Source organism: Magnolia sinica, chromosome 4 (assembly GCF_029962835.1).
Source record: "Magnolia sinica isolate HGM2019 chromosome 4, MsV1, whole genome shotgun sequence".
Taxonomy (NCBI): domain Eukaryota; kingdom Viridiplantae; phylum Streptophyta; class Magnoliopsida; order Magnoliales; family Magnoliaceae; genus Magnolia; species Magnolia sinica.
Window position 1 is genome coordinate 16,933,408 of NC_080576.1, and position 24,656 is coordinate 16,958,063.

Consider the following 24,656-nt stretch of genomic DNA (forward strand, 5'->3'; position numbering starts at 1 on the left):
TTTTTGGGATGAAGTCATACATACATTGTTCTATTGGTTGTAAAACCACCATAACTATAGCTTTGACATTGGTTAAAATATAATTTATACTCTGATCTTTGTTTTGACATGGTTTATTTTAACTTTATTCCATGTGATACTACTTCATCCAACCATGCATAGCAGTTTTCTGCTCACCTCAAAACGAATAATCCTGCAAATCGGTCTTCAGATCTCCTACTTCCACATCAGCAAGGCATTCTTCTGCAGTGAGGGGAGGAAGCTGCCTCGTCTTGCGCCTCAGGTTATGCTTGTGCCACTCGCTTTTGAAGTGCTCCCGGTACTGCTTCACATCTCCCACATCTGCGTCACATGTGTTGCACCTATTCTGCTTGACCTGTTCTTTGGCATTCTCATTTCTTGTAGAGATGGCTTGCTTCTGCATCCTTTCACTGATTTGGAGCACAGAGGCAGTAGGCTCTTTGGCAATGCTCAATGGAACATCTTCATAATCATCGTAATGGTCGACATGTGTGTCCCCCTCAAAATGTACTGAAACAGCAAGAACTTCCAACCTCCCCTGCATATTCCTCACCAAGGCATCGCAATCCCGGAAAAAACCAGGTTCGATTTGACAGACCTGTACAATAACTATAACTTTAAACAGCTAGAAGAAAAAAAGAAAGAGAAGTTGATGACCAACCATGCATGATATAAAGAAACAAACCAGTGTTGTCATATGCGATCGCATATGCCATTTAAAGACCATATGCGGTTTTTGCACCGTTGGGCATTATGCAGTCGCACAAAGAAGTATGCAGTCGCACAAAGAAGTATGCAGCCGTATAAGACACAATTATGCAAATGAATCTGACTGTTGGGACGACCAACCATATATATATCTTCTTTGCTCTATTACTCTTTCTATTTTACTCTCTCCACACACACACAATTCCTTACACTTTAGTATTTTTTCACAACTTATTTTTTAATAAATTTTTTTTTTCCTATTTTCCTCATTTTTTATTTGCTCAAAAGCTTTGGGGGCTACTATCTGATCGCATATGTGATTATAAGATCTCATATGCACACAGTTCCCTTGGGTCACATACAATCGCCTATGCCATTTGACAACATTGAAACAAACAATTAAGCAAGCAAGCACACAGTCAATGCAAGCTGATCAAATATCAAATTGAGCTTTGCTAGGCGCACTCATGTGTAATAAAAAGAAAATGTATGCGCCACATATGTGCCAACAAGGGACAATAAGTTCAAGATCCAATCCATCTGTCAGAAAGGCACCATTATGTTGATGCTCTAGCCCAATAATTGGGTTGATCCATTGGTCAGGTGGGACACAGTTTGCAAAACAAATGTATGCCTGTGAAAAACTTGGATGAAGTTTTATAACCCATCCACCTGTTTACAATATTGTGGCCCACACGTTGAATGGACCAGATTTATTTTTGGCAGAACATGTAGAAGGTCGGACCAAGTTGGTGGATGGATTGGATCTCATGCCTATGTATCATGCTGGCATATGTGTGGTACATAAATGGGTTTTGTTGCACACTCGTGTGTGCTCCAAAAAGCTCATATCAAATATATTGCACCGAATTCCATTATGAAATAATATAATTATAAAACCATGAGGGGCATCTCAAATGAGGTAAAAGGAGAAAATCATCCCTTCATAAAACATCTTAGAATAGGACCAACAATTTGTACCCAACGGCTCACTTGGCTATATCAACCTCCAACATCTCACTTTTTCGAATGTTAATCTTCAATCCCAACTGCATTTCACAATTTTCCTCAAATTATCCACCATAACTTCCCCTACATCACAAAATACGATACTTTGGTCGGTGATGAGAAACCTGAAACTGTGTTCTCCATCCTGAACCCACTAATGACACTGGTAGATTAACTTCTGTCCAACATCTTGCCAAGAACTTCCGCTACCACCAAGAACAAGGGGGAATGTGGATCCCCATGCTGAAGAACCCTTGAAAGCCTTAAAGAAGAATTTGGAAGACTCATTAATTAGCATGGAGAACTTGGCCAACTGAATGCAAACACGGACTCACCTCTTCCATCTTTGCCTGTGTCCCAACTGCCCCAACATGTAATCAAGAAAGTCCCAGTCCACATGATCATCTGCTTTCTCAATATCAAGCTTGTAGATGCCCTTTTTTCATTCCCTATGATGCGAATTGATACATTCGTGTGCAACTAACGCACTATCTAAGATTTGTCTACCAGCAACGAGCGCACCTTGGACATTGGAAATTACATTCGCTAGAACCACTCACAACCTAGAAGACAAGATTTTAGCTAGGAACTTGTACGGACCCCCAATAAGGATAATTAGCCTAAAGTCTCTCACATTCTTTCTTTTTTGAAACAGTGATAATATTTAGCTGAATGGCTGAAGCCAAAATTTTACAAATGTCCGAAGCCAAAATTAGCCCAAAGTCTCTCGCATTCGTCTCCTTTTTTTGGAATAATAGCTATGAACAACGTGCCCAAGTCCAATGATAACTGACCTCCATAAAATAATAAATAAATAAATAAATAAAAGTTGGTTATAAAGTTGACCAAATCGCCCTTTACCAACTCTACAAAAAATTTAAAAAAAAAAAAAAAAAATGGAAAAAACGTCAAAGGAAACCCGTCCGGACTTGGAGCCTTATCTCTACCCAAAGCGTTCGCTGTACTTTTAACTTCCTCATAAATTGGCTTCTTTAAAGATTCGCTTCCACTACTGAGAGTTGGTTGAATCCCAAGTTATTAAGCCAAAGTCTCACCCACCCCTAACCCGAAAGTATGTTCTTGCAGAACTGGACTGCAACGCCAGCATCACAAATCTGAGATTTTTCTTCAATCTTGTTGTTGATTTGTCATCCACCACCATGAATCCTACTATTCCTGGCCTAGGCTGTCATGAAAAAATATCGTGTTCATATCTCCTTCTCTGAGCGCTGTTTCTCTTGACCGCTACCTCCACTTAATCTCCCCTTCCTTCAACCGATTCTTGTATTCAAGAGATAATTTAACCATCTCAGCTTTCTCCTCCTCGGAAAGTTCTCCTCCCTCCTCCTTAATGTCTAGGGCTTGAATATCGCATAGAATGATTTCTACTTCTAATCATTCTCTACTTCTAATGCTCGCTTCCCTAGACCTCCTTTTTCCAAATATTGATCCTACCTGTTGGCAATTTAAGTTTCTGAAATAATTTACACCCTGGATTTCCCTCCACCGCAACGGACCTTCATCACTTGACCAGCTCATGAAAGCCCTCCACTTCCAGCCGCATCAGCTCGAACATGAAGGATGTCCAAAAACCAATGTGTGATGGTGATCTTGGCATCGGCAATGTTAGAGAGAAAAAATTGGTCCATGTTAAGTAAATGGTGGCAAAGGTTCACGGAGGAACCAAATGCTTTGTGGAGGAAAGTCATAGAAGGCAAATATGGGAATCTGAGAATGGTTGGTTTCTGGGCATAAATTCTAGGTCTCAAGGATCTCTGATATGAAGGGAGCAAACTGGGCCTCTCGATCCATGTCAACAGTTGGGACATTGCTTGTCAAACTGGAATCGAACTGTTTAACGGTGTGAGATTTCTTGTTGGGAAAGGAGATAAAAGTCAGATTCTGGCTGGATGCTTGGCTTGACGATTCTCCTCTGGCCATATCGTATCACCGGCTGTTTTCCATTGCTATTTGCAAGGAGGCCAAAGTTTGGGAGTGCTATGAGCTGTCTGGGTCTAACATAGCTTGGAGAATTAGTCTTTGAAGAAACATGAATGATGAAGAAACAGCCATGTCCATGGAATTGCTGTCTAAACTACCTGGTGCCCAGACAGATATCTTGGAGGAAGACGGGAAGTCATGGAAATGGTCGCTGAGCATTCTCCTCGAAATCAACGTTTTCTGACTGACTGGAAGGTCTAATGCTCATCCCCCATGTGCATTAGTGTGGAAATTCCTGGCATCCCCAAGAGTGAAGGCGTTTGTTTAGCTAGCTGTGGTTAGCAAAAATGTGTATGGCTAATGAATAGGTGCAGAAGAGGAACTTTATGCTTCTGAATAGGTGCATAATGTGTATGGCTAATGAAGAATCAGTCCATCTACCATCTTCTAATTCGTTGCCCAGCGGCTAAGGATATCTGGGCTTCCATCCTATCAGCATCCGGAATGTGTGGGTGTTAAATGGCCCGTTGGCGACACAGCTAGCAAGTGGGCTGATGGGCTTTTCGAAGGTTGATAAAGAATCTTGTGGACCCTCACTTTTTCCAGCATTTTATGGGGATTTGGAAGGACAGAAAACACAGGATTTTCAAGTATAATTTCACTTCACATGCAAAATATGAAAAGGAATATCTTGGCCACGGTAATCAGCTGGGCACTAGAGCGGTCTAGCTGCTCTTTTTTATTTTTTAATTTTTTTGGTCTCCCTGGAGGATTGGGATGAGGATTTTGGAGATGGTATCATGCCCTGGGTTTAAGGGTCTTTGTATGCTTTGTCACCTAGCTTTCTTTTGTTTTCTTTTTTTGTCTTGGTTTTTAGGTCGGTGACGAGAGGATCACTTCTTCAGAATAGTTGAGATGCAATAGGGTTTTGTTTGGTTAATGAATCTTAGTCATCTTGAAAAAGAAATGAAACCCTGAGCAGAGACTGCTTGGTCTCGAAAGGGGTTTCATATGTATTGCACATGCCTGCTCCCCCCACCTGCACAAATGGGCACATGTATCAACACTCATGGGTTGGGTGGGAATTAGCAGTGTGTTGGAAATGTCAAAGGCAACCTTGTTCCACACTTTCTTCAGGCAATGCAGCATATGTGAATGTATTGAAGCAGAGAATAAGCCACCAAGGGTCATTCCTCAAGGCTTGAAAATTTTCAAGCACCATTAGGAAGGCTCTCTGGTAGTTGAAGGCAAGCCAGTAACAAGATCTCTTCAGTGACAAGAAAAGAACTAGAACCATGAAGGCTTGTATGTATTATAGACGGGATTGTTGACACCGCCAATTTGTTAAGTGACGTTTTTACATGTATGAGAGATGCAAATTGGGTTTGGAAAATCTTGCCAGAGAAGGCTTATCTCTAGATTGACCCTTTGTAGTTGGGCAATCTCTGCCCCTTGTTTGGTTTCTCCATCCTTCTAACTAAGATTTTTCCACTGTAAAAGAAGTCTTTCACAACTTCTCCAGTAAATTGATCACACACAGGAACACTTTGGTGGTTGTATTTAGGTCTGGAAGTTCCATATTTTACTTGAGTTTCCATATTCCAATGTCTACCATAGTGTAATTAAAGGAAAAAAAAAAGTAAAAGAATACCAATATTTTATAGCTAAATCTATCTAGGGTTTAGAGTTTTCAAATATTAATTTGGTAAACATTGTAAACTATTCACGAGTTGTGCATAAGCCCTAATTAAGAAACCGTTTGAGAAGAAAAAATTAGAGAAATCGATACTCAACTCATATAAAAGAAACAAAGAAGCAGAAATCTTAGACTTACCACACAGAGCTGATTTCCAGACTCATCCTTGGAATCAACACTTGCACTCCAAGTGCTAAGTTTCTCCATGAGAGAAGAGGAATGCTTTTCAGGGACAACGAGCCGTAGTCTCATTGGCGAGCGTTTTATTGGGAACTTCTTTTGAAGCTCACGTATAACCTCCAAAGCCTGCAACAAAGATCAAAACAGAATGAATGAAGCCTTGAGTATAGATCTTTGAAGTTGTGTGGTAACAGTCACATAAATACACACACAGCCATATGTTCTGCAATCCTGCTACCAGGAAGAACCAATGCAGTTCCTTCATGATAGTCATACCCATGGAAATATTCAGAGCAGCAGAAGAACGGAAAGGAAATTGGCTAAATGAAAGAGAGTACCAGAAAACTGGCAGATTATAGAAGTGTGCTGCATTTGATTGCGAGAAATGCCCATGTTCTTGGTTAAAATAATTTTTCACAATAAGAACAAATCTATGTTGTCATGTTTCCCAGGGTTCAACCCACTTTCTTAATCAATAGCATTTCAAACATTCAGGTTGGATTGGCAAACTTTAACAGTTCTAAAAAAATAGCTAATAACTTCATATGATGGTTGTCATTTTAATTCTTTCCTACCAGTACAGAAACCATACTCAAGGCGCAGTTACCAGAATGTACAGGTCCCTCTTCCGATCCGTTTTGGCCCAATGTTCCCAATATATGTTTTGAACTTCTACGATTTGTGGTTATTTAGTCAAAGAATGTGTGAGACTAACTCCTAGGGAAGAGATATTTTGATGCAGGACTGATGCATGAACCAAGTATTATGTGAGATCAAGTAGCCAAAATTAAGCTAATCAACAAAAGAACATAAAGCCTGCCATTATGATCACTGATACCAAGTAAACCATAAGAATATCATGCATAATCCTATCCTAGGTTACTAACATCGTATCACAAGATCATTAAATAAAGGAAACTAGGATCTAATAGATGTAGGGACATCCAATTAGCATATGGTAAAGCCTATTTCAAAGTAAAAGACTTAATACCACCTAGGGTAAAATTAGGGTTAGGGAAATTAGAGAAATCTAGGATTTTGAGTTTATGGGATCAAATTGGATGAAGGGGATAAAGGGTTTAAAGGTTAGGATATGGAAATTAGGGTTTTGGGTAGAAGGGGTGTAAGGATTTTGGGTAAATTGAAAAGTTAGGGTTTGGTAGTTTGAGAAAATAGGAAAGTTAGGGATTTCTAGGTTTGGGATAGGGTTTGGGACAATAAAGAAGATGGTTTTAATTCTAGGATGATAGGAAACCAATAGGGCCAAGGTGTGGTTGCACGGCCAACCTGCAGGGTTCACACATGTGGTCGTACGGTCACACGTGTAGCTAGGTTGGATGGGTTTAGGTCTTTTAGGGTTTGGATTGTTGATGGGTATGAGAAAGTTAGGTTTAGAAGAATATGAAGATCTGGGATGGGAGAATCGAAGAACTTTGAAGAAAAAACCTTGATGGATAATGAATGGGTAATGATGTAGGGATAGATGGAGACTTCGCAACTCTGTTGATGAAGATTAGTCTCACAATAATCTCCATTTCAAATCACATGGAAGTATCTTCAAATCTCATGAAGATGGAAGAAGAAGAAGAAGAAGAAGAAGAAGAAATGAGCAAAAGCCTCTCTCTCTCTCTCTCTCTCTCTCTCTCTCTCTCTCTCTCTTTCACAAAATCTAATGGGCAGATGTCACACTTCCCCCCTTCTTTTATAGCTTCAAGAAGTTTCAAAATTCCAAAAAAACACTGTCTTATGAATTTTTAATAGAAATGGCCCTAGTCTAAAGAGAATCTACTAAAATCACTCATAAAGGTGTCCAAAAATAAAATAATCAAACTAAATCCTAAAAGATGATAAAGTCTAAATAACTGATGTGAACGATCCACGATCAATGGCCTTCTTATGTGATTAATGCGATCCAACGGCCTGATCGTCACGTCCCTCCAATCCAACGGTCTAGATCACTCCATATAACAGCCCATGTGCATCTTCCTAGTGTGGGGTCTTCCAAATGCTCATACACGCATATGGGGTCTTCAACATGATCACAAGTCCTCCCCTAGCCATAGAGAAATCGGTGCAGCCTGCTTCCTCTGATACGTACGCAAAGGTGTACGTGAAGTGATGTCCTCATCAAATTTTGCTAACACATGCATGCACAAGTGCGCGCACATATTTAAGTTTTTATGTATGTCTTTTTTGAATTGGAACACATTGTCCCATGGGAAGAAGAAATGCCCATGAAGACGGATTCAACACTTAGTTTTCCCGATCCTTTTCCCATTCACTACTGAAGACACCAATAGAAATATCAGAACAAATTATGAGCTTGTTTGCATAGGAAAAAACAAACTTAGGACGAGAGATAATAAATGTCCAAAATTATCAGGTTTGAAAGTACAAGACAAGAGTATGAGAAAGGAATTGCAGTAGTACCAGAGGATTTGCTAAAAGCCCCCAGGGGATTTAATTATTTGGAAAGTTGAAGATTTTATTATTACAACAAACAAAGCCATTAATGGCATAAACTAACCAATGTTTGAATAATGATAATTTGAGTACATAAAGAACACGACAAATTCAGAAGAAAGATCCTCATATGATTGATAAAGCAAAGAAGAAAGAGAGCATGTTGTGAATGCAAAAGCAAGCCGATAAATGGTAATAGAACACCATTATCAAGCAACTACAGTACCCATATCATGCTCGATTTCGAATAAAAATAACCAGATACATTACAGGGTTTACAAGAGGAGGAGATAAGCAGCAACAAGATAATGGATATCATCTACACATCGAAGTCGAAACATTTCAAGCTTGGTGTTGGGTAGGAAACTCTTGATGAAGTCAAGGTTTATGTTCTGCAATCTAAACTATGCCTGCGAAAAAGTAATAACACGACATTTTTTTCCACCAAAACCAGTTCTTAAGCTTATGAAACTGCTTATTTGAACTGTAATATAGCTGCACGGCCAATCAAATCTGTAGGTAAAAAAAATTATGAGATCCCAAATTAGGTTAGATTACTTCATTAATTTGACACCAAAAGATAGAGGAATTATAGTATCAAAGAATTAATGGGAGACCTCTACTAAAAATGCTACATTGAAATATGTAAGGATATGAAAAACAAAAGGCAAATTAGCATAGCGCATTCTTGAACTGGAAGTTCCTCAGTTTGTCAGGTTAGATGCATTTTTTAATGAAATCCTTGGGGATTGAAAAACTAGTGTCCTTAAGCATCAAAAGAATGTCAAATTCCGAAATTGTATAATACTAAGGAAATAACCTGTTTCTTTGAGCTGTTATGAGGATCAACAGCAAAATGGATTTCATGCATAAGCCGCTCAATCATGCTGATAGTATAAGGATGTTGAGTTTCTGGGTTGATTGTCTTCTGCATGACTATTGTTGCAATATCCCGGAACTGACTTGATAACTGAGACTCCCTTTCCTTCCCTGCAACCTGAAGCTCACCTTTCTCCAAAATCTGATTTCATGAATACACATCAGTTGGCATACACAATGTGCTAAATAACTTGCATGCTGTGTAATAAAACACCTAACAGAAAACACATACAGTTCATACTTTCTTGATGATCTAATCAAGTAGAACACAGCAAACATAACAAAATAAAATGGATTTGCAAAACAATCAAACGACACAATCTTAATATCTCTGCACTTCCTAAACTATTGGGAGAATATATTTTTCTGTACGGCTGAAATAAAAGATTACATCTTCCATAAACCTGCAAGTAATGATGACTTTATAAACATATTAACAAATAAAAATGCAAAATATGACATCATGGGAACAATAGTGGATCAATTGAAAGAGAAAATTTGACACCCCTGCAGTCATCGCAAAAAAGTAATTGACTTAAGAAGGATGCTTTAGAGACTTCTCAAAGCTACTCTACCCGCTTACACTTCACTATGTGTTTCTCATTTTGGGTAACTGTGGCCAAGTACCGTTCTTGTCTCAGTTTTGGTATATTTGTCATAGTAAGACTCAAATTCTGAAATTAAGAAACATGAGTAATAGAGGACCACACAAAATTTAATCTTTCCATACAAGATACAATAATCATAAAAATGTCATTTTGATGCAGACATGAAGAAGAACAAGAGATGCAGTAGAAGATGGTGGCGCTGGAAGAAAATGGGGCAGAAAATGGGCCTGTATCAGCTCCAAAAGGGCCTAGAAGTGAGCGTGAGATTTGAGATGATGCAGTCCACAGCTGCAGTAAAGGGAGACTAGTGGGGCATGTTTGGAGGTATAAAGGGGTCACCGACATTTCATGATGTCAGAAAAGTGCTGACAACATCAACCCCATAGAAAAAGCTCTTTGTGGCAGAAGTATTTGTGTGTATGGCAGTTTTCAGAAATCTTAAAAGTAGGGGTGGCAATGGCTTCAGTCCTGGGTGGGGGTCAGACCAAGCCTGATCCATTAACTAAACGGGCCAAGAATTCTAGTCCATTTGCTAAACAGGACGTTTCCACCACCATTATTCATATTTTCTTATTCAAATCTGAAATTTTCTTTTGTCAATTCCAACTTAGTGTTATGATTCAATATTGTGGAAAAAATAGAAGAGTTCAGACTTGAAGGCACTCAGCATTTCCAATTGCATCAGCTATGCTCATTGCTTTTAAAGATTTGATTCCAAGATCCCTTCATTGGTTTACAAACCTTTCTCCACCCAACCAAATGGAATTTAAACTTGTCTTCCCTCGCCTGATAAAGAAAGTCCATCATCATCATCATCATCTAAGCCTTATCCCAATTAATTGGATAGCTAAGGTCGAAAGAGAAGAATTGACTAAGTGTCAATCCGCGTTGATGAGTCAGTTCAATCCGGCTGGCTGTTGTAAAAATGCTCGTGCCGAAAATCTCACCACTCTATGTTGACTTTCCAAGGCATGGTAACGCAAGGGCATTTTCACACCGGGCTCAAGTGGGGTGGCATGTGGGATGCAGGGGCACACTTGGGGTGGGCGGCCTGTGTGAGGCGGGTGGCTTGTGTGAGGCGGGCCCCACCTGTGTGAGGCGGTACCCATGTGATGTGGGGCCCACAAAGGGGGTATGGCCGAGGTCTTAACCCATGCGATGTGAGACTTGGGCCACGAGATAAATGGATTAATTTGCTATGCTCTATCAGTTTGAACTTTTAGAGCAAATGGCTAATTGTCCTACATCAAATTGGTATCAGAGTGGGAGGTCTGTGTTCAAGACTCCTCACCGGGAGTGATTAATGCAGGGCATTTTCACATCGGGCACAAGTGGGGTGGCCTGTGGGATGCAGGGGCACACTCGAGGCGGGTGGCCCATGTGAGGCGGGCCCCATGTGATGTGGGGCCCACGAGGGGGGTTTGGCCGAGGTCCTAACCCATGGGATGTGGGGCTTGGGCTATGAGATAAAGGGATTAATTCGCCATGCTCTATCAATTCGAGCTTTTAGAGCAAGTGGCTAATTGTCCTGCATCACGCGGCCTGCTAGGTATAATTAGGTCCTTAAAATTTTCTAGGTCCAGATCGCACCAACCATGAGCTCAAACCTCCAGTCATGTCGTGTTAACATCAATAACATCCTGCGCCAAGGTGGTGAGCCTACTAGATCAAGGTCTTAGAAAGTTCCAAGTCCAGATCACTAAGCCCGGTTGGCGCATGGGCAAAGCGTCCCCTAAATGGATAGCACATAGCCAACCTTGTCAGCCAGTGCGGACTGCCTTTAACAATCAACGTGTAACCGACTTGTAGCAAAAGACAGTTAGTGTGGGTTGGACGGTTAGCACGGGTTGGACAGAGCAGTAGTAGAAATGAGATGAATGGGAGGGGGTCCAATATTTTTCACAGACGCCCAGGTACTTGAAGGGTTGCGCCATATGTCACCCACAATACCCATCCTGCCACACCGCCAAAATCCGTGTCGACTATCGTGCTGGAATTTCCGTGCCGACTATCGTGTTGGAAGTTCGCATTAACACTCTAAGCATTTCATGTTAAAATTTTGGCTAGGTCAAGTGGGGGGGCATCTGTTGGTATCAAAATTTTACTAAGCCCAAAATGTTGTAAGCATAACTACCCAGGCAGGACGATCCACGCTCATCCTTAATTTAACACACTCCGCACCAACGATCAAGGCTAGTGCAAGTCTATGTTTCCACTTTGCGCTCACTAAGGGCAAGGCCAGACAAGCAGCAAGTAGTTTTCAAGAAAATGAAGTCCAGTTCATGCTCATAATCGAGAGATAATGCAGAATCAAGCATGACGCACCACACTAATTGTCTACAGATAGTACAACACCAATCTCTTCAACAGGATGTTGTTAGCACATAACGATATTTTGCACCTATAGCGCACTGGCAGAAAGCGCTTCGAGTCGTCTAATGACAGTAAGACACATGTCCATACTACCTAACAAGCTTATACGGAGGAAATAACTATGTAACCATCCTGTGGGCAGGAAGTAACCCTCTCTCATCACTAAAAATATCTGTTTGGGTTTTCGTTCCCACAACTTATGCCATTTGATTGCTTAAGAGTTCTTCGGATCTTTTGGAGATCCCTTCTCTTCCTTCTCCTTGTGTCAACACTTAGGACAATGAGAGAATTTTTTTTGGAAGATAACAACAAATTTATTAAAAAATTCACAACAATGCGAGGAAAGAATACAAAACGCCCAGAAAATCAAAAGGAAACAGAAAGATTAGTAGCCAAAGCTGCATTTACATAAATGGCTCAACCCGAAATAAGAAACTTGATTTTCCTAATGACCTCCACATCGGTGCTCTCACTTCGGAAGAACCACCTACTAAGGGCTCCTGAAATAAATTGAAACACTGCCAGGATAATCAACCTCCACTTAACTTTTTTGACTTTTCCCATTCCTCCCCCATGGCATGCACAAAGGAGGCCTTCCATAGTCTCCAACATCAATCACCCAATCTGTCTTGAGTAAACCCAGAAAATGCTCCCACAGAACCCACACTCTATGCAAAAGGGCAATGAATAAAAAGGTGAAATATCGATTCTTCGTCTTCCATGCACATGAGGCAAATTTGGGAAGGATTAAGGATCTCCTTTGAAGATTATCAATACTAAGAACCCTCTTGTGGCTTAATAACCAACAAACACTGTCACTTGAGGAGGGGGGAATGGTTGAGGCAAAACAAAGGAGTAAGACGGTTTGCAAATCAAGTTGAGGAGCGAACCAATGAAGAACCTTCCCAACTTATGTGCCGCCCAAACCATCAAATCCCCCTCATGAGAAGCGCATGCCCTTTGAAGGAAATCCAACAAACTACTAAACTTGACTTGACAATCTCTTCATTCATCATATTTCTTCAGCAAGGGGGGGCTCCAAACCAAAACTCCTCCGAAAGAAGAAAAAAAAAGAAGAAGAAGAAGAAAGATAACTCCTGCCGCTGAAATGAACAAATTAGGACAATTTGAGAATGAGTCTAAGAGGTCGTACCTCTGAAATGTGGATTTGCACCACTCTTCGGACATCTAGTAGGCACTTTGCCCCATCTGTTTGGCTACCGGTAGTTTGGCCTTGCGTTGACTATCCCCATGCTATCTAACAAACCTAAGCAATGGCCCAGAGCTGATTGTTTAGGGCCCCGATGGTGGTTGTGTGCTTACTATCCAGAGCCCCAAGTAGTGGTTTCTCGGGAGTCAGGTAGTCTCGCGTTGACTATTAATGGCCTAGTGTTGTTTCTGCTTGATGTCTTTTGAACACCTCAAGGCAAGGCAAAGAAAATATGCTTTCAGAACTTCCAAACTTCCCGAAGCTATAGAGGACTTGAGCTAAGGCTATTTAAGTCATTGAAGCACCAAAATGCTCCACCCAATTGATGATTGAGACACTCTAAAGACGAAGGACCATATTAAAACTTACCTGCATCATTTGCATTATATTACTTTGTACCATGTAATAGACTAGCTCTCTCTAGTTTTTTACCTTTTAATTAAGGATTTTCTTCCCAAGAAATGAAATCAAGGGCATGTGCCAGACCACAACATGGAATATATTTGGAAGCAAATCCCAGCAATTCTTGTAAACTCGGCTACATGAATCCTATTATGCCATTCACTCTGTCAAGGGCTATACCTTCAGTTAGATCATACAACCCATCAAATCTTTTCTTACTACCTCCATCCATGTCCTTTTGGGCCTTCCCTTTGCCCTTTTAGAGCCTTCAAGTTGTACCAACTCACTCCTAATTGGCGTGGTTCTTGGTTTGCACATGACCTAACCATCCAAGTCTATTTTCCCTCATCTTATTACTTATTGGTGCCAATCCTAAGTTCCCTAGAATGCATTAATTCCTAATTCTATCCTTCCTTGTCTTGCCACTCATCCATCTCAACATCCTCATCCTATGAACATGTTCTCCTTTATTGACCAACATTTAAAGCATGATTGGTCTTATAGCTATCCTATAAATAGTCCTTTCAGTTTGAGTGGTACCCAATTATCACATAAAACACTTGAGGCATATCTCTATTTCTTCCACCCAGCTTCAATTCTATGGGCACCATCCTTCTCAATCTTTACACTCTCATGAATTATTGATCCAATGTATCGAAAGTGGTCATTTCGGGAAACTTCTTGCTAGTGATAAGAAAGTAGAACGTGCAATACCAATACAATCAAAACCATTAACTTGAATTGTGGTGATGGCTTGAGAATTAAAAGCTTTTAGAAGTATACATAACCATTATATGGTAAATCAAGTGTGCATGCAAAGAGAAAAGCTGTTCACTGATTTATCTTTGGAAACTAATGACTACACATTTGAAGTCAATGACATGCATGCAACAATTAGCACATAGTAACATACAATGTATCCAACATTGTGTTGAAGACTGAAGAAAAAAAGGCCTACCCCTAATGGCTTCGGATATACCTTACAATGTCTGCATTATGACTAATCATAATAATGCCATTAAAAGTTTGAAACAACTCTTAGATCATGTAAATATTATATAATATAGTTGACACCTGACTGACCTCCAAGCATATCTTTGCATGATCATCAGTCCCAAAGGCCATAATCAAATCCTTCGATTTTGCAAGAACTCCTTTTGAAACATTTGAATAGACGGTCTGTGACTGCAACACTTCATCCAGATCCTTCTCTCTGTATGACATTAGAAACAACAATTCAACATTTTCTATAAATAGTTTCAATTACTGCAAAGGGTATTCCAGTTAAACAAGGAAATTTTAGTTACAATCCCCAAGAGACATTCTAATGTAGTATAATTTTTGTTACTTATTTTGTGGGCCATATTTTGGGGGGCTAGATGACGATCAAATGGCAGAAAATTGGCACAGCCAGATAGCAATATAGCATAACAAGTAAACTTTCAAATGGGACTGTGATTCAGACAAGTATTGAAAGAAATTATGATTAAATTACCAACATGGTAGAGTGTTATTACCAAATTTAGGGTTTTGTCAATAATGTCATGATGTAGGATCTAACAAGAGTCAATTGGCTAGTCCATGATTTAAAGAAGATTTCCATTGTGGGTCCTAGTGTTAGAAACTAACCTTGGTGGGATTACTTGTTGATCCAGTCACTCCAGTTAAAGTTATTCCTGAGTAGCTTGGTTAGCAAATTACCTTAGTTACAAATTCTTAATTGATTTTACTAGTCAAAGATTCATCTAATTTATTTCCAATTTGGAATTGGTTGGTTTAAGGAAAGCCTTAGTTGTATGCAAGTTTTGCATAAACCCAACTCTACTTTTGGGGTGCAATAAGTTTTGTAAAGTCCTCGAGTGATAGTAAGTTATATCAAGAATGTTCTCAGTTCGACCATTGTTTTTGGGTTGTTTAGGTGGTTATAAATATGGGCCTAAAAGGGAGTTGCAAATTTTAACATGATATAATTGATTGTGTGTGTGTGTGATCCAGGGTTCAATCCCTGGTATTGTTACCCAAAAAGAAAGATTGGAAAATGATGATGATTGTTGATTGAATAAAGCTTTGGAGTCTTCATTTTGTTCTTTTGCTTATAGTTGTAGCATGTAAGAAGAGTGATTCTTCTTATTTGTTTATTGTAGTTTGATCGCTGTCAAGGATTCTTAACAGCCTCTATCTACCTATTTTTCTGTAGTTCAATTACTAGAAAGCTATTAAGGATTCTTATATGTTGTACCTGTTGTTACTGTTTTTGTGTTATGCATCTATGATTACTTGTTTGTAGTTGTTGTGTATGACGCTTAGGTTTTAGTATGTCTAGGGTCTTCACGGCATAAGGATAGCACTGTTCATATGCTTCGTTGTATTCATAGATTCAAAACTTTCTGGGGATCAATCCATTTACTCTTAAACATATTCAATACTGATATTTGATCTTTAGCTAGATTATAGTAAACGTCTTCATGGTTGTAATGAAAAGGAAGTTTTCTAACATATATACCAAGTCTCCCATTTTTCCACTGCGTAAAGAAGAATATGCTCGTGGAATAACACATGCAAATAATAAACTAATCCTCTCCTTGACACATGCGCAATCATGACTTATTAAATGTCAAAGAATAAAGATTAGTAGAACAAATTCTTTCTGCTTCCTAGATTTAGCAAAGGCCTATGACCATGCAGATTGGTCTTTCTTGGATTATTTGTTGTCAAGGATGGGGTTTGGTGTTAAATGGAGAAAGTGGATTCATTGTTGTGTGTCCTTTGCTTCCTTTAATGTTCTAATTAACATTTCTCCCTTTGGCTTCTTTAAATCCTCATGGGGCCTTAGGTCGGGTGATGCCATTTCCCCCTTCCTTTTTGTGATCATTTCTGAAGTTCTCAACAGACTTCTGATGTAAACCCAAAAGGAAAAGCAAATAAATTAATAAGAAAAGAAAGAGATTGTGGGAAAAGACCCAACAATCCTCTAGTTGAATGCTAGAGATCACAAATGCAAGACTGTGAGCAAGCTCAACAATCCTCTAGTCTAGAACTAGAGACTCTCCCTCCCTTCAACAACCACCGTAGAGAAAATAAGAGAATTTCATAGTGAGAATATTAATCAGCTTGTCTTGTTCCATAGGCCATAGGTCCTATTTATAATCAACTTTACAATATGTAATAAAAGAGATGGAATCTAAAAATCTATGAAAATAGGAAAGCACCTAAATAGCAAAGCATTCTAATTAAGAAAATGCTTAAAATAAGAAGATACTTAGATAAGAAAATATTTAAAATTATCCTTGATGCAGGACAATTAACCACTTGCTCTAAAGCTCGAACTGTTAGAATATGGCGAATTAATCCCTTTATCTTATAGCCCAGGCCCCACATCTCATGGGTTAGGATCTCGACTGAACCCCCCTCGTGGGCTCGTGGGCTCCAAATCACATGGGCCGCCCACCCCGAGTGTGTCCCCGCATCCCATGGGCTACCCCACTCGAGCCCGATGTGAAATGCCCCTACATTAATCACCCCCAATGAGGAGTCTCGAACACGAGACCTCCCCCGTGGGCCCCAAATCACATGGGTTGCCCACCCCGAGTGTGTCCCCGCATCTCACGGGCTACCCCACTCAAGCTCGGTGTGAAATGCCCCTGCATTAATCACCCCCGGTGAGGAGTCTCAAACACGAGACCTCCCTCTCTGATACCAATTTGATGGAGGACAATTAACCACTTGTTCTAAAAGCTCGAACTATAAGAATACGACGAATTAATAAAATTTATCTCATAGCCCAGGCCCCACATCTCATAGGTTAGGACTTCGGCCCAACCCCCCCCCCCCCCTATGGGCTTGTGGGCCCCTAATCACATGGGCCGCCCACCCTGAGTGTGTCCCCGCATTCCACAGGCTACCCCACTCGAGCCTGGTGTGAAATGTCCCTGCATTAATCATCCCCGGTGAGGATTCAAATACGAGACCTCCCCTGTGGGCCCCAAATCACATGGGTCATCCACCCTGAGTGTGTCCTCGCATCCCACGGGCTACCCCACTTGAGTCCGGTGTGAAATGCCCCTGCATTAATCCCCTGCCTAAAATAAAGATATCAAAGAAAGAGGAAATTTCCTAATCTAGAGATTTTAAAGAAAAAGAAAGTAGAGATGAGGTTTAAAAAAAAAAAGAAGGAATGTGGCCATTTTCTTCTGCACACGTGCGAAGTGTGCTAGCATGAGATGCGGGCCTTTTCCTCAAATCTTGATCAATTGACACGTGTGGCCATTTGGTTGCATCAACTTCTATCCGAAGGGCAAGAGGTAGGGCTGTTTAAAGGTTTCTCCCTGTCTATCTTCCCATAGCCAATTAGTCATTTGCAATTCGCTGATGACACCATCCTTTTTGCGAAGCTAAGGACTCTATAATAGCCAATCTAAGTATTTCAGTGTACTGGTTTAAACTGGCTTCTAGGCTTAAAATTAATCAGTCTAGGTTCGAGATTTTGGGGATTCGAAAATCTCAGCAGACTTGTCTTCTTTTGCTAAGATTTTTGGCTGGGGGATGGGGGCTTTTCCTTTGACTTACCTCGGTTTGTCTCTATGCTTGGGTAAACCAGCGGGTCATCTTTGGTACTATGTAGTGGAAAGAATGGAGCGGAAGCTTAGTCCCTTGAAGAGTAAGCTTCTTTCTCTTAGAGGTAAGCTTGCCCTTATAAAATCTTCTTTATCCAATCTTCCACTGTACTTCTTGTCCCTTTTATGTGCCCTAGGTCGGTCCTAGAGCGCATTGACAGACTAAGGTGAGATTCCTTTGGTAGGGAGGTGTTTCCTCTTGTAAATTTCATCTTTTGAATTGGAAAGAGGTCTATTGACCATTCTTAGAAGGGGGTGCAAGGATTAAAAGGCTTAATTTTGTTAACTTGGCCCTTTTGAGCAAATGGGTCTAGCAGTTTGGTGTTGAAGTCTCTAGTCCGTGGCATCAAATCATTGAGGCCAAATATGACTCTTCTTCTATGGGTTGGTGGATTAGAGTCCTGCTTCTACCGTGCCTCGGTTGGCCCCTAGCGTCCTAGATGGCTGCAATTTTGTTGTGGGGGAAGGCTCTAGGGTCAGGTTTTAGGAAGATTCCTAGTGCGGAGATTCTCCTCTCCATTTGGCTTTCCTGAATCTGGCTGGCCTATGCCCGGTGGTTGAGATTTCAGTTGTTGCATGTTTCTGTTCAGGTTATAGTTGGGTTCTCCTTGTCAGAAGGCCCTATCGGATGCTAAATTTGATAACTTGCTCCTCTTGTTATCTCGTTTGCAGGGTCTATCAACTTCGCCGAGAGTTGAGGACTCGTCGCAATGGCGTGCTGGGGTTGATGGGAGACTGTCTGTTCGCTCGCTTTGCATCAACTTATCTCAGGTTGGGCCCGGGGATTATCAGCAATGCTCCTTGCCTATTTGGTCTTATGCCCGTCTCATGCTCGTCGTATGCCCATGCCCTCCTAAAAGTTGTTGCCTTCACCTAGCTCATTAGTTAGGAAGAGAATTCTGATGGTGAACAAACTTCATTCAGAAAAGAGGCACGGTGCTTTCTAATGCCTGCATCCCTTACCCTTAAGCAGAAGAATCAGTGGACCACCTCTTTATCCATTGTTGCTCTACAATTGTTTGGTCTGGCATCTTTTGATCCTAATCTCTCTTGGATCTTACTCGAGTCAATTGAAGCCTTGTTCAGTTCCTGGCACGGTAACTCAGGTGGCTGTTTGTCTAGTCAGAGATGGAGGCTTGCTCTCTTGGCTTCGCTCTAGCCTATCTAGCTAAAGAGAAATAATCAGATCTTTCGGAATCAGAGGTCTTCTTCGGATGTTCGGGTTAGGTCTGGGGGTTTTATATTTTCTTTCTCTTGTCTTGTTCTTTTTCTGTTTCCTCTGTATAGTGTTTCTTTTTTCAGTCTTTGGCCCCAATAAATTGCATCATCTTTCCAAAAAAAAAAAAAGTGGAAGAAGAATAAAAACTTCTTTCTTCTTCCTTCATCGTGTATCACAAAAATTCTTAGGCTGTATTCAGATGTACAGTTCAAGCGGATTGAATTGTGAACATTCAATGTAATCAAGAGGAAATGACAAAATTAGTGACATTGCCTAGCATAGTTTGAAAAATCTTCCGACACTACCTAGCATCGTTCAAGTCGTTTCAGCTTAAGTCCAAAGTGAATGAGTCACCACGTTGCAACAGGACCAAGTTGGATCAGTCAAGGCAAGTCTTACTGGTTTTTGTCCTGTGCCAGAGTTCAAAAAATAACCAATATTTTCAATAACATCGGCTGATATTATCCATATTGCACCTCAGCAATCCACATATAGGAGTTAGTAACACAATTTACAAGTTATGTCAGATATTATTGATAGTATCACCGATATAATATTGCCAATATTATCAATAAATATCAATGATACCATCGTCAATACATGTGAAATTCATGTAGGAAAAAAAAAAAAAAAAAAAACAACAACAACAACAAAAAAATTTCCAATTTTATTTATTTATTTATTTATTTATTTTTATTTTTTACAGGATCTCTTTATAGGGGTGTTCTAACAACGTGTTCTCAGTTATTGCATATTTCTTAAAAATTAGTGCATTGAAATCATATTTATTGATTAAATATTTTTGTCTAAAAACGCATAATTTGGGCGTTATACAACGGAAATCTATAATGTATAGGTGTTTACTATAATATTTTTAATCCTAAATGTGTGATATGTCCTTTAACATCTCCTAAAGGTTCATTGAAAAATTCCACCATTTTCGTAATGCTTCCACAACGTTTCCTGGGAAAGCGATACATTCCCCGGTATCTATGATGTTATCAACAATATCAATACATGTTTCTGTATCCCATGAGTGCGATATGTATAATGATAATGATACATAAAACCTTGCCCCAAGCGCGGCACACTCCAAAACTGCTGCTTAAATCCAATTCCTAGTATTCATAATGAGCTAGTTGCCCTCAAATTGCAATTGTGATTCTTCGAAAGTCCAACTTGGAAGTAACCCAATTGCATTTTAGAGTCCAGACCTTGAAACAAACACCAATGAAGGAAATTACAATTTGGTCATTCCCACTTCATTAGAATATCGGCAACCGGGGAGGAGCCAGGGCAACCGGGGAAGTTTGTTTGATTAATGAAGTTGCTTTCTTGGAATGTCAGAGGCGTCGGATCCAAGCAGAAACGATGCCTTATCAAGGACATCTGCGATCGCTCCAATCTAGATGTGGTTTGTTTTCAGGAGTCGAAGGTTTCTGGTTGCGACAAGCGGCTCCTGAGTACCCTATTGAAGTGCAGACACATCAAGTGGATCTCTTTGGATGCTATTGGTAGCGCAGGAGGTATAATTGTCGCCTGGAAGTCCTCCATTTGGTCCCTCCTCTCCAATTGGACCAGTTCCTTCTCAGTCTCGGTGATTCTTCAGCACACATCTTCGGGCTTCTCGTGTCTCCTCTCCTCTGTTTATGGCCCGAATCTTGATTCCTGTAGGCCTCAGTTCTGGGAAGAGGTGTCGGATTCCATCCTCAGACTTTCAGGGCCCTGCTGCATCATGGGCGATTTCAATATTATCAGATACTCGGACGAAAAGTCCCATGGTCATGGCGTCGCTCCTACAATGGCTGCCTTCTCTCGGTGGATTGAAGATCACGAGCTGGTGGACCTCCCTCTGCTTGGCGCTAGATTCACCTAGTCCAACGGCCGAGCCACTCCAACTCTTTCCAGACTTGACAGGTTCCTCGTATCTACTACCTGGCTCGACTCGCACCCCTCTTCCTCCCAATCTGCCCTTCCTAGAGATACCTCGGATCACTGCCCTATCCTCCTAGATGTGGAGGATCAAATCTGGGGTCCCAAGCCTTTTCGGTTCGACTGCTTGTGGTTAAAGATAAATGGCTTCAAGAAGATGGTCGAGGATTGGTGGTCGACATTCTTGGTTGAAGGTTTTGCAGGGTTCAAGCTCAGCTCCAAATTGAAACGTCTAAAGGCCGCGCTGAAGGAATGGAGTTTCAATGAATTTTGTGGTAAAGAGCAGGAAGCCGGCGCTCTACTTGCTGAATTGCAAAGAATCGATTCTTAGGCTAAAGGGACTCCCATGTCTACAGACATTATGGCTAGAAGAATTCAGATTATTCAAGACTTGGCAGGAAGGGCGCTGCAAAAGGAAATTTCGTGGAAGCAAAAGGCTAGAGTTTCTTGGCTAAAGGAAGGGGACCGAAACACCAGGTTCTTCCACAGTGTGGTTAGTATGCATGCCAGGAACAACCGGATCAGCAGTCTCCTCGTTAATGGTACTCGGATCGAAGACAAAGCCAGAATAGCCGATGAATCTGTCCATTATTTCGTGGCTCTCCTCAAAGGTGATGAAAGGCGCAGACCAATTCTTGATAATCTCTTTTTTGAGAGGCTCTTGGATGCTGATGCCGATCTTCTAGAGGCCCCTTTCTCTGTTGAGGAAGTCAGCCGCACTCTAGCCTCTATTGCTGGGGACAAGGCCCCTGGCCCAGACGGCTTCCCCATCCTCTTTTTTCCAACATTTTTAGGAGGTGGTCCAAGGCAACGTGATGGAGTTCTTCACTGAGTTTCATGACAAAGGCAGGTTGTCCAACAGCTTGGGGGCATCCTTCATCGCCCTCATTCTAAAGATGTCAGGGGCAGCGTCTCTCAAAGAATTTAGGCCGATCATTCTTCTGGGAGCCCCTTACAAAATCTTAGCTAAAGTGCTGGCTAATCGTCTCAGTAGAGTGATCAGAAGCATTGAATCTGGCAACCAAAATGCCTTCATTGCTGGCAGGCAGATAGTGGATGCAGCCCTCATCGCTAACGAGTGCCTGGACTCCGCCTCCAGATTAGGAAAGAAGCACATCGTCTGTAAGCTGGACATCGAAAAGGTTTATGACCACGTGGACTGGGCTTTTCTTCAGTATCTTTTGAATTGGATGGGGTTCGGTAAGAAATGGAGAGGCTGGATGGAGGATTGCATCGGGTCTGCTCATTTTTCCGTTCTTCTTAACGGATCCCCTAAAGGTTTTTTTAAGAGCTCAAGGAGCCTTAGGCAAGGCGATTCGTTATGCCCATTTTTGTTTTTCATTGTGATGGAGTCCTTATCTAGAATATTGCAACAAGGTCAGGCCGAAGATGTCCTCCTCGGGATCTCTATCCCAGGCATGCGTGACCCGATCACTCACATCCAATATGCGGACGACTCCCTAATTTTTTCAGATGCTAGTACCAATAAGGTAGAAAATCTTCGGACTGTTATTCGATGCTTTGAAGTTGTTTCGGGGCTGCGAGTCAATCTGGCGAAATCCAAGCTATTCAGTATCAACATGGATAGCAACAAGATTGCGAGCATGGCAGCTATCGTCGGTTGCACTGTGGCTGCTTTCCCTACTTCCTTCGTTGGTCTCCCCCTCTGCATTGGTAGACCCCCCTTAAGGATGTGGGAGAAAGTCACTTCCAAATGTGAGAAGCTATTGGCAAGATGGAAATGTCGATATGCGCATTACCCTGATTAAAGCCTCCTTGTCCAACCTCCCGATCTACTTCATGTCTCTTCTCAAATGCCCAAGCGCGGTGCTGGCCTCGTTAGAAAGATTAAGGCGTGACTTCTTATGGCACGAAAGGGAAGTCAAGCAGAAATTCCATTTGCTCAAGTGGAAGGAGGTCTGTTGTCACATGGTTGACGGGGGGGCTGGGATTAGAGTGCTCAAAGATATGAATCGTGCGCTGATGGGAAAGTATATTTGGCATTTGGGAGTGGAATCAGGGAGCTTTTGGAAGTCTGTTATTAAGCTCAAATATGGGGAATTTGATGGTGGTTGGTGGACCAAGGAGTCATCCTCTTACAAGGCGTCCCCCATTTGGAAGGACATCCTCAAGTTGAAAAGGGAGGTGGTTAGAGGTATTGGCTTCGATGTTGGCAATGGGGCAAACATTCGTTTCTGGGAATATAATTGGATTGGGCATAATTCCCTTAGAGTTCGCTTTCTAACCATCTTCTCTCTCACCTAAAAAAAAACAGCCTCCGTTTCTGACTGCTACGAGATTATAAGCGGAAAGCCTGTTTGGAGTATCGGTTGTAGAAGAAATCTCCACAACTGGGAAATTGCCGAATACGCTGAATTATTAGAGTGCCTTTCAGCCATCCTGCCTTCTTCTTCTGCTGCTGACAGTTTGAGATGGAACCCTGACAAGAAAGGATCCTTCTCTGTCAGATCTCTATACAGCTTCCTGACGGCCATCATCCCCACATCTCAACCTAGTCACACCCCATTTTTGTGGAAATATGCCGCTCCTCCTAGGATAGTGGCTTTTGGCTGGCTTGCAGGAAGAAAGAAGATTCTCACTATTGACAAGGGATGATCATTCCGAATATTTGCCTTTGTTGCATGCGGGAAGCAGAAATGGTCAATCACCTTCTTGTCAACTGTCCTTTCATTCAACCTGTTTGGGCAGGTTTACTTCGCACTTTCCACGTTAGCTGGTGTCTGCCAGAGAAGACCGACACCCTGCTTTTATCGTGGCATGGTGTGCAAATAGGCAAGTCCAAAGTAAGCTTTGAAGGATGGCGCTCCTCGCGGTTTGGTGGTTCATGTGGGAAGAGCGAAACAATCGTTGTTTTTGGGACATGGCTAATTCTGTTGACTTTGTGCTGTCTAAGGCTAAAAGAGCCTTAATCAAATGGGCCGCCCATGTTGCTTCTTTTAAAGACAGTATCTTTTTCTAGGATTTTAGTTTCGATCTGCTATCTCAGCGGATCTTCCTTGTTTCTGTTTTCTGTTTTTTCTTTTATGAAATCGTCATCTTTCATTTAAAAAAAAAAAAAACTTCATTAGAATAACAATCGAAATTCAACTACATAGTGTATCCAAACGTTCCCTTCAAATGCCATAGTGTTTTTGAAGAAATTAGCACCAAGACTCGTACCTTTAACATACAGGTTAGGAATTGATGAGATCAACCAACCTGGCAAAGAAGAGAATTGGTGTATCCAGAAGCTCCCATAAAATGCCAAAATCGACCTCAATCAAATTCATATACCTCAGAGTTAATGATTCGAGTTGTGAAAATTTCAAATTATCATTTGAAATACCAATTCTTAATAATCTCTTTTTTGAGAGGCTCTCGGACGCTGATGCCGATCTTCTAG

At 41.1% G+C, this 24,656-nt stretch overlaps 1 protein-coding gene across 1 annotated transcript in view; it reads right to left on the reverse strand.

The window, feature by feature from the left end:
• The window catches only part of LOC131242615 (uncharacterized), a 29,126-nt gene that overhangs the window by 1,574 nt on the left and 2,896 nt on the right, over positions 1-24,656 (reverse strand). Inside the window, exons 2-5 of the mRNA XM_058241372.1 lie at positions 14,573-14,702; positions 8,838-9,038; positions 5,513-5,680; positions 178-619 (exon numbers count right to left, since the gene is read on the reverse strand). Of these exons, the coding sequence (XP_058097355.1) occupies positions 179-619; positions 5,513-5,680; positions 8,838-9,038; positions 14,573-14,702 (940 nt within the window). The 3' untranslated portion in view covers position 178. The remainder of the gene's footprint in view (positions 1-177; positions 620-5,512; positions 5,681-8,837; positions 9,039-14,572; positions 14,703-24,656) is intronic.